Raw genomic sequence first — 14,508 nt, forward strand, 5'->3', positions numbered from 1 at the left:
GAAACATATACAACAAAATCAATAGCAATACAGCATCACCAGGCCCTAGCCCTCCTCCAACACCTAGACCTGAACATCAGAAATTGGAAGAAGCAGAAGAAAACAGCCTTATGAATGACATCATGAAGAAGCTAGAGGCTTGCGTAGAGGAAAAGACAAAAAAATGTGAAGAACGCTGTAAACAACTAGAGGAAAGGGCAAACAAATTAGAAGAAATCAATAAAGTCCTGGAAGAAAACAATAAAATACTGAGAGAAAATCAAGAAAAATCAATGAAACAAATGAAGGAAACAGTCCAAGACCTGAAAAGGGAAATAGAAAAAATGAAGAAGACACAAACAGAGGGAATGCTGGAAATAGAAAATCTGAGAAAACGATTGGGAACTTCAGATGCAAGTATAATCAACAGAATGCAAGAGATGGAAGAGAGGATCTCTAGCGTTGAAGATACAGTAGAAGAAATACATTCATCAGTCAAAGAAAACACTAAAACCAACAAAGTCATGAACCAAAATGTCCAAGAAATTTGGGACACCATGAAAAGACCAAACCTAAGAATAATAGGGGTCGAAGAAGGAGAAGAATACCAACTCAAGGGCACAGAAAATATATTCAACAAGATCATAGAAGAAAACTTTCCCAACTTAAAGAAGGAAATGCCTATGAAGATACAAGAAGCTTATAGAACACCAAACAGACTAGACCCCCAAAAAAAGTCCCCTCGCCACATAATAGTTAAACAACTAAACGTACAGAATAAAGAAAGAATATTAAGAGCAGCAAAGGACAAAGGCCAAGTGACATATAAAGGCAAACCCATCAGAATAACACCCGATTTCTCAATGGAGACTTTGAAAGCCAGAAGAACCTGGACAGATGTAATGCAGACACTAAGAGACCATGGATGTCAACCTAGACTAATATACCCAGCAAAACTTTCAATCACCATAGATGGAGTAAACAAGACATTCCATGACAAAGCCAGATTTAAACAATACTTATCCACAAACCCAGCCCTACAGAAAGCACTAGAAGGAAAATTCCAACCTAAGGAAGTCAGATACACCCTCGAAAACACAGGCAACAGATAAAGCCACAGCAGTAAACCCCAACATATAGAAGTACCCACACATCACCACCAAAAAATAACAGGAATGAACAATCACTGGTCATTAATTTCCCTCAATATCAATGGACTTAATTCACCTATAAAAAGACATAGGCTTACAGAATGGATACGAAAGCAGGACCCATCTTTCTGCTGCATACAAGAAACACATCTCAAATTCAAAGATAGACACTACCTAAAAATAAAAGGCTGGGAAAAGACTTTCCAATCAAACGGTCTTAAGAAACAAGCGGGTGTAGCCATCCTGATATCCAGCAAAATAGACTTCAAACTAAAATCAATCAAAAGAGATCAAGAAGGGCATTACATACTCATCACAGGAAAGATCCACCAAGATGAAGTCTCAATTCTGAATATTTATGCCCCAAACACAAGGGCACCCACATATGTAAAAGAAACATTACTAAAGCTTAAATCACATATAAAACCCCACACGTTAATAGTGGGAGACCTCAACACCCCACTTTCACCACTGGACAGATCTCCCAAATTGAAACTTAACAGAGAAATAAAGGACTTAACTGATGTCATGACTCAAATGGACTTAATCGATATCTACAGAACATTCCATCCTAACAAAAAAGAATATACCTTCTTCTCAGCACCCCATGGAACCTTCTCTAAAATTGACCACATACTTGGCCACAAAACAAATCTAAACAGATACAAAAGAATTGGAATAACCTCCTGTGTTCTATCAGACCACCATGGTCTAAAGTTGGATTTCAACAACAACAAAAACTACAGAAAACCTGCAATCTCATGGAAACTGAATAATACCCAACTGAATCACCAATGGGTTATGGAAGAAATAAAGAAAGAAATTAAAGACTTCCTAGAGATCAATGAAAATGAAGACACCACATATCCAAATTTATGGGACACTATGAAAGCAGTACTAAGAGGGAAATTCATAGCACTAAATGCCCACATAAATAAGTTGGAGAAATCTCACACTAGAGACTTAACAGCATACCTGAAAGCTCTAGAACAAGAAGAAGCACAGTCTCCCAGGAAAAATAGACGCCAGGAAATTATCAAAGTGAGAGCTGAAATCAATAAAATAGAAACAAAGAGAACAATACAAAAAATTAATGAAACAAAGAGTTGGTTCTTTGAGAAAATCAACAAGATAGACAAGCCCTTATCCAAACTAACCAAAAGACAGAGAGAGAGCATCCAAATCAACAAAATCAGAAATGAAAAGGGGGACATAACAACAGACATTGAGGAAATCCAGAGAATCATCAGGTCATACTTCAAAAACCTCTATTCGACAAAACTGGAAAACCTAAAAGAAATGGATAACTTTCTGGATAGGTACCACATACCTAAGTTAAATCAAGACCAGATAAACTATTTAAATAGTCCAATAACCCCTAACGAAATAGAAACAGTCATTAAAAGTCTCCCAACCAAAAAAAGCCCAGGACCAGATGGTTTCAGCGCAGAATTCTACCAGATCTTCAAAGAAGAGTTAATACCAATACTCTCTAAATTGTTCCACACAATAGAAACAGAAGGAACATTACCAAACTCCTTCTACGAGGCTACAATTACCCTAATTCCTAAACCAAACAAGGATACAACAAAGAAAGAGAACTACAGACCGATCTCCCTCATGAACATTGATGCAAAAATACTCAATAAAATACTGGCAAACAGACTCCAAGAACACATCAAAACAATTATCCACCATGATCAAGTAGGATTCATTCCAGGGATGCAAGGGTGGTTCAACATACGAAAGTCCGTCAATGTAATACACCATATAAACAAACTCAAAGAAAAAAACCATATGATCATCTCACTGGATGCAGAAAAGGCATTTGACAAAATCCAACACCCCTTCATGATAAAGGTATTGGAGCGATCAGGAATACAGGGAACATACCTAAACATAATAAAGGCAATTTACAGCAAGCCAACAGCCAACATCAAATTAAATGGAGAGAAACTCAAAGCAATTCCACTAAAATCAGGAACGAGGCAAGGCTGTCCACTCTCCCCATACTTATTCAATATAGTACTTGAAGTTCTAGCCAGAGCAATAAGACAACATAAGGAGATTAAGGGGATACAAATTGGAAAGGAAGAAGTCAAGCTTTCCCTATTTGCAGATGACATGATAGTATACTTGAGCGACCCCAAAGATTCCACCAAGGAACTGATACAGCTTATACACACCTTCAGCAACATAGCAGGATACAAGATCAACTCAAAAAAATCAGTAGCCCTCCTATATACAATGGACAAAGAAGCGGAGAAGGAAATCAGAGATACATCACCCTTTACTATAGCCACAAACGACATAAAATACCTTGGGGTAACACTAACCAAGCAAGTGAAGGACCTATATGACAAGAACTTTAAGTCCCTGAAAAAAGAAATTGAAGAAGATGTCAGAAAATGGAAAGATCTCCCATGCTCATGGATAGGCAGGACTAACATAGTGAAAATGGCAATCTTACCAAAAGCAATCTACAGATTCAATGCAATCCCCATCAAAATACCAACACAATTCTTCACAGACCTGGAAAAAATAATACTCAACTTCATATGGAAAAACAAAAAACCCAGGATAGCCAAAGGAATCCTGTACAATAACACAACTTCTGGAGGCATCACGATCCCTGACTTCAAGCTCTACTATAGAGCTACAGTAATAAAAACAGCTTGGTACTGGCATAAAAACCGACATGTGGACCAATGGAATCGAATTGAAGACCCTGACATTAATCCGCACACCTATGAACATATAATTTTTGACAAAGAAGCCAAAAGCGCACAATGGAAAAAAGAAAGCATCTTCAACAAATGGTGCTGGCAAAACTGGATATCAACATGTAGAAGGCTGCAAATAGATCCATATCTATCACCGTGCACAAAACTTAAGTCCAAGTGGATCAAGGACCTCAACATAAATCCAGCTACTCTGAACCTGCTAGAAGAGAAAGTAGGAAGTAGTCTTGAACGCATTGGCATAGGAGACTACTTCCTAAATAGAACACCAGTAGCACAGACTCTGAGACAAACAATCAATCAATGGGACCTCTTGAAACTGAGAAGCTTTTGTAGAGCAAAGGATACGGTCAACAAGGCAAAGCGACAGCCTACAGAATGGGAAAAGATCTTCACCAACCCCACATCTGACAGAGGACTGATATCCAGAATATATAGGGAATTCAAGAAATTAGACATCAAAATGCCCAACAGTCCAATTAAGAAATGGGCTATAGAACTTAACAGAGAATTCTCAACAGAGGAAACTCAAATGGCCGAAAGACATTTAAGGAACTGCTCAACATCCCTAATCATCAGGGAAATGCAAATCAAAACAACTCTGAGATACCACCTTACGCCTGTCAGAATGGCTAAGATCAAAAACACTGAAGACACCTTATGCTGGAGAGGATGTGGAGCTAGGGGAACTCTCCTCCACTGCTGGTGGGAATGCAAGCTTGTACAACCACTTTGGAAATCAATATGGCGCTTTCTTAGAAAATTGGGAATCAATCTCCCCCAAGATCCAGCTATACCACTCTTGGGCATATACCCAAGAAATGCTCAACCACACCATAAGAGCACTTGTTCAGTTATGTTCATATCAGCATTGTTTGTAATAGCCAGAACATGGAAACAACCCAGATGCCCTTCAACTGAAGAATGGATAAACAAAATGTGGTACATATACACAATGGAATACTACTCAGCAGAGAAAAACAATGACATCATGAGGTTTGCAGACAAATGGATGGATCTAGAAAAAATCATCCTGAGTGAGGTAACCCAGACTCAGAAAGACAAACATGGTATGTACTCACTCATAGCAGGATACTAGACATGAAACAAGGATGACTTGTCTGCTACTCACATCACCAGGGAGGCTACCTGGAAAACAGGACCCCAAGAAAGACACAGGGATCACCCAATGACAGAGAAATGGAATGAGATCTACATGAACAGCCTGGACATGAGTGGGGGTAATGAAAGGCGAGGGTTGAGGGAAAGAGAGCTTGGGGGAGCGGGAGATCCCAGCTGGATCAACAACAGAGAGGGAGAACAAGGAATAGGAGACCATGGTAAATAAAGACCACATGAGAATAGGAAGAAGCAAAGTGCTAGAGAGGCCCACAGAAATCCACAAAGATACCCACACAACAGACTGCTGGCAGAGGTCAAGAGACAGCCTGAACTGACCTACTCTGGTGATGGGATGGCCAAACACCCTAATTGTTGTGCTAGAAACCTCATCCAACTACTGAGGGATCTGGATGCAGAGATCCATGACTAGGCCCCGGGTGGATCTCTGGGAGTCCAATTAGCGAGAATGAGGAGGGTTTATATGAGCGAGAATTGTTGAGACCAAGGTTGGATAAAGCACAGGGACAAATAGCCAAATGAATGGAAACACATGAACTATGAACCAATGGCTGAGGGGTCCCCACTGGATCAGGCCCTCTGAATGGATGAGACAGTTGATTGGCTTGATCTGTTTGGGAGGCACCCAGGCAGTGGGACCAGATCTTGTGCTCATTGCATGAGTTGGCTGTTTGAAACCTGGGGCCTATGCAGGATTGTTTGGCTCGGCCTGGGAGGAGGGGACTAGACCTACCTGGACTGAGTCTACCAGGTTGACCTCAGTCTGTGGGGAAGGCTTTGCCCTGGAGGAGATGGGAATGGGGGGGGGGTTGGGGGGAAGGTGAGGGGGACGGGAGGGGGGAGAACAAGGGAATCCGTGACTGATATGTAGAACTGAATTGTATTGCAAAATAAATTAATAAAAAAAAAAAAAAAAAAAAAAAAAAAGAAAAGAGCCTGGATCAGAAGAGGCAAATGCTGGGTAACACGGGGGCCTTTGGTTACCCGAGTTACTGCTCCTTGAGTTTGTAATCACCATTAGAGGTGAAACGGTGTTAAAGAAAGCTTTTCTTAAAGAGGCGCAGGCCTGTTTCTCAGAAAAGATCCACAATAACCAATGGAACAGGATTGAGAACCCACATAGAGGCCAAACTCCTAGAGCCCCCTGGGTTTTTTTATAAGAGGCCAGCAACATATTTGGGAAAAGACAGCTTCAAAAAATGGTTCTGGTCAAACTGGATAGCTACATATAGAAGAATGAAACTCTATCAAGTCTCCCACCCTGCACAAACTCATCTCTAAATGGATCAAGAACTTGAACCTATGATCTGATATTCTGAACTGATAAAGGAGAAAGTAGAGAATATGTTTGAACTTACAGGCACAGCAAAGGACTTTCTGAACAGGACCCTAGCAGCACAGGCATTAAGACCAACATGTGTCAAATGGGACCACACAAAACTAAAAAGCTTCTGTAAAACAAAGGACACCATCATTCAAGTTAATAGGCAGTGTCTTAGTTTGGGTTCCATTGCTGTAATGAAACACAATGACCAAAAGAATGTTCTGGAGGAAAGGATTTATTTCACTTATACTCCCATACCATAGTTCAAAATCAAGGACAGTCAGGACAGGAACTCAAACAGAGCAGGAACCTGGTTGCAGAGCTGATGCAGAGGTCACGGAGGAGTGCTGCTTTCCGCCTTTTGTAGCACCCAGAATCACCACCCCAGGGGTGAAAGCAACCACAACTGGCTGGGCCCTCATACATCAACCACTAATTAAGAACATGCCCTATATGCTCACCCTATCTTATGAAGGCATTTTTCTCAATTGTGGTTCTCTTCCCTCAAATGACTCTAGCTTGTGTTGAAGTTGACATAAAAACTAGCCAGCACAGGCAAAGGGGGGGCACTTTGGCAATTGTACATCTGAGAGAGGATTAGTACCAAGAACATACAAAGAACTAAAATACAGAACAAACCCTAAACATCAATAAAACAAATGAAAACCAAAAGAAACTAACTAAATAATGAGGCATAGCATTCTACAGAGCAGTCCCAAAGGATGAAATACAGATGAGTGAGAATTATTTTTAAAAATACTCACCATCCTTAGTCATCAGGGAAATGCAATCTTGAACTACTTTGCAATGATTTTATCTTAACCCAGTAAGAATGGGGTAAGATATAATCAATGAAACAAAACAACAGCAAAAATCCCAAAACAACAACAAAATGATGACAAAGGCAGATGTAGCTGTGAAGGAAGAGGAGCACTTCTCCACTGCAGCCACTATGGCAGCCAGTGTGGAGGTTCCTCAAAAGCTAGAAATAGATCTACCACAGGAGCCACTGATAGCATCCTCGTGCTACTACAGAGACACTCGCTCATCCATGTTCATTGCAGAGCCATTCACAGTAGCAAGAAACAGAAACAGCCTAGATTTCCATCACTAGATGAATAACGGATAATAAAATATGGTACATTCAAAACAATGAAATATTATTCAAATATTTAAAAATTATAAAATTAATAGTTAAATGGAAAGAGCTGGTCATCATCATTCTGTGTGAGGCAGCCAACACAGAAAGAAGACTGCTGTGTTTTCTCTCATCTATTCAAAGCATGTGAGCTTTGAATCTTCAGATGTGTATGGATAATGTATGCCAGGAAATTAGTAAGGGGCTATGAGCTGGGACTTTCAAGGGAGAGAAAAAAGAATGCAGTGGTATAAAGGGAAAGGGGGGATAATGGAGCAAGAAAGATTAAATAGTGTGGGGGCAGGATTTACAGGATAGAAGAGGGAATGCATGAAGGGTTTGCTAATGCTAAAGATCTTCTGAAAAATTCATATGAAGATCTGCTTCAGAACACATTAATATGATAAAAGAGCTTAAGTAGAGTTATCCACTAGTCACATGGACTATCAAATAAAAATCTGAAGCCAGGCGGTGGTGGCACATGCCTGTAATCCCAGCACTAGGGAGGCAGAGGCAGGTGGATCTCTGTGAGTTTGAGGCCAGCCTGGTCTACAGAGCTAGTCCAGGACAGGCTCCAAAGGTACAGAGAAACCTTGTCTCGCAAAACCAAAAAAAAAAAAAAAATCTGAGTGTCAGAAATGGGTTACCTCTGTTGAAGTTGGTGGACAGCGAAATCCCATACATTCCCAAATGTCATTGTTCTAGTGTACCTTCCAGAATTTGATCATAGTTTTATTTAAGTTAAAAAAGTTACTATCCATTAACCATATAAGCCATTAGTATGCATGATTATTTTGAAAAATAATTAAAATGAAAATAAAGGGTATCTTTTCAAGAGAATAAAATTCATGTCTCAGTGTGGAACCAAGAGAGACCCTGTTGATCAGAACCAGAAAGTTGTAAGGGAAATGATTCTGGGCAATAACTTAGCAGGGACAATGTGAGCTGTTCAAATCAGGTGGTTATTATGTTGTTGTTTATGCATTAGACCTCAGCTCATTTGTAATAAGAGGTATTAACACACAGGTGAATGCCTGTAATTCTCAATTCCACTGCTTAGCTCTGTTGGCTCTAATGCTCTCAGAGCTCTCACAGGAAACTTGTGAGGGCCACTCCAACTTAAAGCAAGGAGTTTTCATTGTACATTCAGGCTGAGAAACTTGAACAAACAAAACTTGAACATGAATGATATAGGAAGGAAAAATAATAAATAATGTAAGGAGAGATAACTTTGATAAGGTATAATAAGAAGATTCTCGGGTTCCTCCTCAGCCAACTGGCAGGAATCCAAGGTCATGCAGAAGCTGCATCTCCCTGGAACATACTCCTTAGCCATTTTTTACTTACAACAAACCAACACATAAACACAGCACCTTTATTCTTCAACTTCTTTTGGGTGAGATCCACTCTTGGACTCAGAAAAGTCTTCTGTATGCTTTATGCTTTCTTTCATCCTTGACCACAGCATCATTGCAGGCCTACTCTCATGATTTCCTTAGCTGATTGTTTTTTGTAATAGGCCCCACAGTTATCAGACACTAGGACTTCTTTTCATTCTCTAGTCAAGCACGAAGTTGCTCATCAAATGTCATCTGCCTGAGTTTACTTTTTTAAAAAAAATGAGCAGGACCCCATCTTTATTCTTAAAGAATGTTGTGATTGTCTGAGCAGCTACAGGCTAGACAATAGAAATATGGAAGAGCAGATTCTCCATACACTGGAGAAATAGAAGCACAGATCTTGAGAGCATTGAGGATGGCTTGACATGGACTAAACAAATAAGACTAGATTTCTAGAAACCACTTTAGGCTCTTATGTATTTGAAAAAAGCATTAAAAGAGAGTGTTAAGGAGCTTAAGATCAGTGACCAGGCAAAAGCTGGTCTACCTTCCAGGAACTCTTGCCAAAGGAACTTCAGTGTCTTCAAGTAGCCATAGGGTTGCTAGATTAGTCTGGTGGGTTCTGTGACTGTCCTCTGGTTCTGACAGGAGCGTGCAGAAGAGAACTGTCCCCTGTGCTCCTTTGTCTTCTGTCACCTCTTCCCAGTGCTTTTCTCTCTTCTTTGCCATTGTTAGAATGAGCAACACAGCTGCTTTAGTCCCACTGCATGTAATCAAGTTGCTAACAATTTCAGTCATGAAAATAGTAGCTTGTTAAATTGAAGAGCAGATTTCTCATTTGTAGTTCATTTTAGCTGGAAACAAAATCAAAAAACTGCTGGAAGGTAAACCAAAGTCAACCCCCATGTCTGAGTAGGTATAAGCTGAAAAGGGAAAAAATGTAAGTGATATTGTCCAGTGGTGCCTTGAATTCAACCATAAGGCCTACTCAATCATTCTCTCAAGCCCCGTTCTTTATGTGATATCATTTTGGTTCAATGCAACTAAATCATTGAAAAATAAAGACCACTTCTCTCAAACTTCAGTAACCCTTAAGTGAATAAATTGATTAAATAGTTAATGCAGATATTTTATGGGAATATCATTCCATCAAATATGAAAAAGCACTAGGGAGAAGAAAAAGAAGGGGAAGAGGCATGAGATAGGACAATAAAAATAAGGAATTAGAAGCACTGAGTCTGACCACAGTGCAAAAAATGATGAAAAGAAAGCAGGATGAAAGAGTGGTGGACAATCAGCAGGCTCACATTGTTCTGCCTATGGGAGGACTGCTCCACTCTCACCTGCCTTCGCTCTTCACTTGAGGATACAGGTGGGTGTGAGTCAGACAAGTGGCCCTGGAGGTTCCATTTACCATTTGCTCTCTAGATGCCGAGTCTTTGTGTCTTAGTCAGTAACAGTGCAAATTTAAGATAGTAATAACAATGCTCTCAAATACAAAGTAGTTTTGAGTATTCATTAAATCTATTCCATTAAGCTGAAGGGTACCTAAGTATTCACTACTGATCTTTCTTTACAACTGTCCAGGTAGGAAGCACAGTGGACGCAGGACAGTCCACAGTGATGATTTTACCTCCTTATTCCTGAGGCTGTAGATTAATGGGTTTAGCATAGGGGTGACCAGGTTGTTCAGGACCTGAACAGTTGCATCCAGCCAAGGGCTTGGTGTTGGCCTTAGATAGATGAAAATCACTGGCATGTAAAAGAGCAAGATAGCAGTGAGGTGGGCACTGCAGGTGGAGAAGGCTCTGTGTCGGCCCTCAGTGGAGCGGATCTGGAGGATGGAGCGAACTATACAGCTGTAGGAGGTGAGAATGAAGAAGAAGCAACTGAGGGGCATGAGGCCCACACTGATGAAGCCCACCATCTCCAGGGTTGATGTGTCTGCACAGGCCAGCTTCATCACCACAGGGATATCACAGAAATAATAGTTCACCTCTTTGGGACCACAATAGGGCAACTGGAAGGTAAGAGAAGTTAGAAATGTGGAATGAATGCAGCCAAAAACTGATGTCCCCATAGCCAGAAAGGCACATACTCTATGGCTCATGATGATTGAGTAGCGTAGAGGGTAGCATATGGCAACAAAGCGGTCATAGGCCATCACTGTGTATAGGAAACATTCTGTACCACCCAGGAAATGGTAGAAGAAGAGCTGGGTCACACAGCCTGCATAGGAGATGTCTCTGCTGTTTCCTGAGAGATAGAACAGCATCTTGGGAGAACTCACGGAAGGGAAAAATATGTCACACACGGACAGCTGGCCCAGGAAGAAATACATGGGGGTGTGAAGCCGAGTGGAGGAAATAATTGCGAGGAGAATGAGCAGGTTTCCCACTAAAGTGAAGATGTAGAAAGACAAAAACAGGACAAAGAGCGTGGTCTCCAGACCCTCTGTGTGCGGGATGCCAAGCAGGATAAATTGAGTCACTACTGAAAGGTTCTTCATAGCTTCGAGAATGTTTGACCTTGCAAAGATTAAAAGTCAGCAATCTGGTCATCGATATCTATTAAGAAGCTGTTTCTCATGAGTACTTTGAGTACGATTTGAGTAGCAGCAAATGGCTTTCTATGGATGTGCAAAAACAAGATCTCAGTAAAAGTACCAGTTACTATAAATTCATATTTGAGAGTTTGTCTACTCAGATTTTAGAAAAGAAACTTCATGAATATAAATGGTTGTCTTCTGTTCCAAGGGCAGAAGTTAAAAGACCTAGTCAAATATTCTCATTAGACACTGCTGTACATGAGTTTGTATTCTGAGAACATGTTTGTTGAATCTTGATAATATATTTAAATGACCAGCTGTCACTCTTCATTATACTCTGCAAAGCAGTAAGAAAATATTGTATGAGAAATCATGACAAATTGAGATAATTTATACAATGTGTTTCATAGTCATCTACAAAGTGTAAGACATACTTACTAAATGTGTTCTTATATAACAATAAAGTTTATAAACTGTCTGAAAGTTCCCAGCAAAACTATTACCAAACGCTAAGGTAAGGTCTTTCTTAACTTTACGAAGCTACAACTTCTAGAAATGCTAGGGAAGACAAAAGGGAATGAAAGGAGCCTCCTTGGTGATGCTTCCCAAGCATCTTTTGAGGTATATTATCATCAATACATCAACTGCCTCTAAACAATTGGCATGATCAGTGGTCAGTAACACTATGGTACTGAGTTTGTAGTCAGCCTTGAGCTATTTTGTGTGGCCCAGAGCTCAAAAAAGTATATATGATAGGAAAGAGTAGCTATATTTATTGCTGTCAGTTTATTCTTTATCTCTGTTATTTTTGTGTTCAGGTATAATACCCTTTATAAGTGGCATGCTTGATGGTCAGAAACTCTCTTTACAAATATTGTGAGTGGCTGCCTCTCACATATAGACCAGACAAGAGGGGTCTCCTCTGAGGTATGATCTCTCTTGTATTAAAGAAGGTATTCATTGTTGATCTCCTTTAAAGATATTAGAAATACAAAATTCAAAAGGAAAGGGATTTCTAACACAACATCTAAAAATCCCCAAGCTGCTTGTAACTCATTTTCATGCATTAGCCTTTAAATAAGAATTAAATATCCATATGTGGCTAATAATTTATTGCAAAGTTAAAAGATGAGCCTACGGTAGGGACTGTCCAGTGGCCACAAATCTAAAGTATAAACTGATAACAGAAAATATAATTAGTTATTCCTTCCTGACCCAAAGAAAGCAGAGATAAAAGAAAAACTGACAGCAACAAATATAGTTATTCCTTCCTATCATATGCACTTCCTGAGTTCTGGGCCACACAAAATAGCTCAAGGCTAACTACAAACTCAAACTTTGAGAATAGTAATGTTCAATATTTCTCTCAGGTAACCCAGAAGGATGAGTACTGCTTTCCTGACCAAGGCCCATGCCAACCTGGGAAGAAGGCAATTTTGTACCTCCTATAATAAAATCATAAAGAAAAAAGGTTTTGAGCACCCAGTTCTTACCCTCCTGGTCTGTTCACCTTGCCTTTTTATTGGGTTTCTTTTTCCTTTAATTCTCCTTTAATGAAATGTGGGACTTTTTATTAACCCTTCTTTGATTCCCTTGCCACAAATAATCAGTTTCTCTCTCTCTCTCTCTCTCTCTCTCTCTCTCTCTCTCTCTCTCTCTCTCTCTCTCTCTCCAATAAATGGCCTAAAAAGTTCTCCTCAGTTTCCATTCCTATTTCCTTTTGTCGATGACAGCAAGAACTTATGAAGGGGACTCTATGCCCTGGGTGGAGCATAATTTAGCTCTTACGTATCTTCCATTAACACTGGTTTTCTACACTTATATACAAACAATTTTTTTACTAACTTGGGTCTTTGACTTTTCAAGAAAAATAAAATAATGCTAAACAAGAGCCCAGCTAAGTAACAATTAAATGGTATTGACAAATTCACATATAAAAGCTCAGTAGATCTATTTAATATGTGTAAACTATAAATAGAAATAGAATCCCAAGGCACCTATGTTTCTAATTTATTAAACCAATTGTTTTGCATGACTATTATATGTCAGACACAGTCTCTATCAACTCACTGGCAATTCATATGGTCTCAGGGCTCAGGTCATCTTGTAAAATAATCTTTTAAAATTCTATTATTGGATTGTAATGTGCTGGATCCTTAACGCAGATGTCCACACAATGTTGTTTACTATCTTTAGAGAAAGATGGTAGAAATATAGGACAGAATATTCACTGGCTTTTCTAATTGTTTCATGTTAGATATGTAAAAGAATTTTGTTATTATCTATATTCTTGAGGCAAGATCTCCCTGGGTGACCCTGGATGGCCTGACTCTTATATAGATAAGTTTAGTCTCAGGCTCACAGAGATCCTTCTGCTCTCATCTCTTGAGTGCTGAGATTAAAGGAAAACATCACCATGTCCAAACCCTTATCCATTTTTAAATGGAAATTATTGAATTGCTATCCAAGACAGAATAATTAAATAGAGTGCATGGGATATTTTTCTGTCTTACTTTATATTCATCCTATCCAAAGGTCAAGCTTGGTAGTCAGTGTCGTCACTGTTAGCAATTTTTTTATTACTTTCTTTATTTTTTGAGATTATATATAATTACATCATTTCCCCCTTCCCCTTTTCCCCTCAAAAACCCTCCCTTAAACTTATTCCTCTAATTCAAATTCTAGCATCTTTTTTCATCATTACATGCATGTACGTCTATACACAGATATTCCCTAAATACAACCTGCTCAGTCTTTATAATGTTACTTGTATGTGTTTTCAGAGCTAACCATTTGGTATTAGATAACCTATGTCTGTGTTCTTCCTTGGGGAAGACTATTCCTGCCTCTCTAATGATTTCTTATTTTTATGATATAAAATGATTAAGTGGATTTACATCACATCCGCCTTAGATTATATCACTGCAGACTTGAGAGCTAGTGTGCTGAGAGAGGTCCCCAACTCTGACAGAAGCTGCTGTGCCAGTTCTTTTCAGCCTTTATCTGTTCTAGATGGAATTAGGGCAACTCAAGCTTTAACCCAAAATAAATGGGGTGGGGGGTAAAAGCAACTACATATAAAAGGTAAGCTATTGTGTTGAAATGGAAAATACAGTAGCCTGTGCTAAATAAAGTCAAGGAACAGAA

At 39.4% G+C, this 14,508-nt stretch overlaps 1 protein-coding gene across 1 annotated transcript; it reads right to left on the minus strand.

Moving 5' to 3' along the window:
* Positions 1-4,393: 4,393 nt before the first annotated feature.
* Positions 4,394-11,322, minus strand: LOC128103795 (olfactory receptor 149). The gene is made up of 2 exons (XM_052728445.1): positions 10,419-11,322; positions 4,394-4,625 (listed from the first exon to the last, which is right to left on the minus strand). The coding sequence occupies exons 1-2, from the start codon at positions 11,320-11,322 to the stop codon at positions 4,552-4,554; spliced, it is 978 nt and encodes a 325-aa protein (XP_052584405.1). The 3' UTR covers positions 4,394-4,551.
* Between the last annotated feature and the right edge of the window lie 3,186 nt (positions 11,323-14,508).

The sequence above is a fragment of the Peromyscus californicus genome, unplaced genomic scaffold (assembly GCF_007827085.1).
Source record: "Peromyscus californicus insignis strain IS unplaced genomic scaffold, ASM782708v3 Scaffold_11__1_contigs__length_118956290, whole genome shotgun sequence".
In the NCBI taxonomy this organism is placed as follows: Eukaryota; Metazoa; Chordata; class Mammalia; order Rodentia; family Cricetidae; genus Peromyscus; species Peromyscus californicus.

What these genes read in the sequence shown, in the direction of transcription:
- LOC128103795 (XM_052728445.1), bottom strand. Translation starts at nt 11,322, where the DNA reads ATGAAGAACCTTTCAGTAGTGACTCAATTTATCCTGCTTGGCATCCCG. An exon ending in ATCACTGTGGACTGTCCTGC is followed by an intron (nt 4,626 to 10,418) that starts GTCCACTGTGCT and finishes CAATTTTCTAAG; the next exon opens with AAAGCGCCATATTGATTTCC.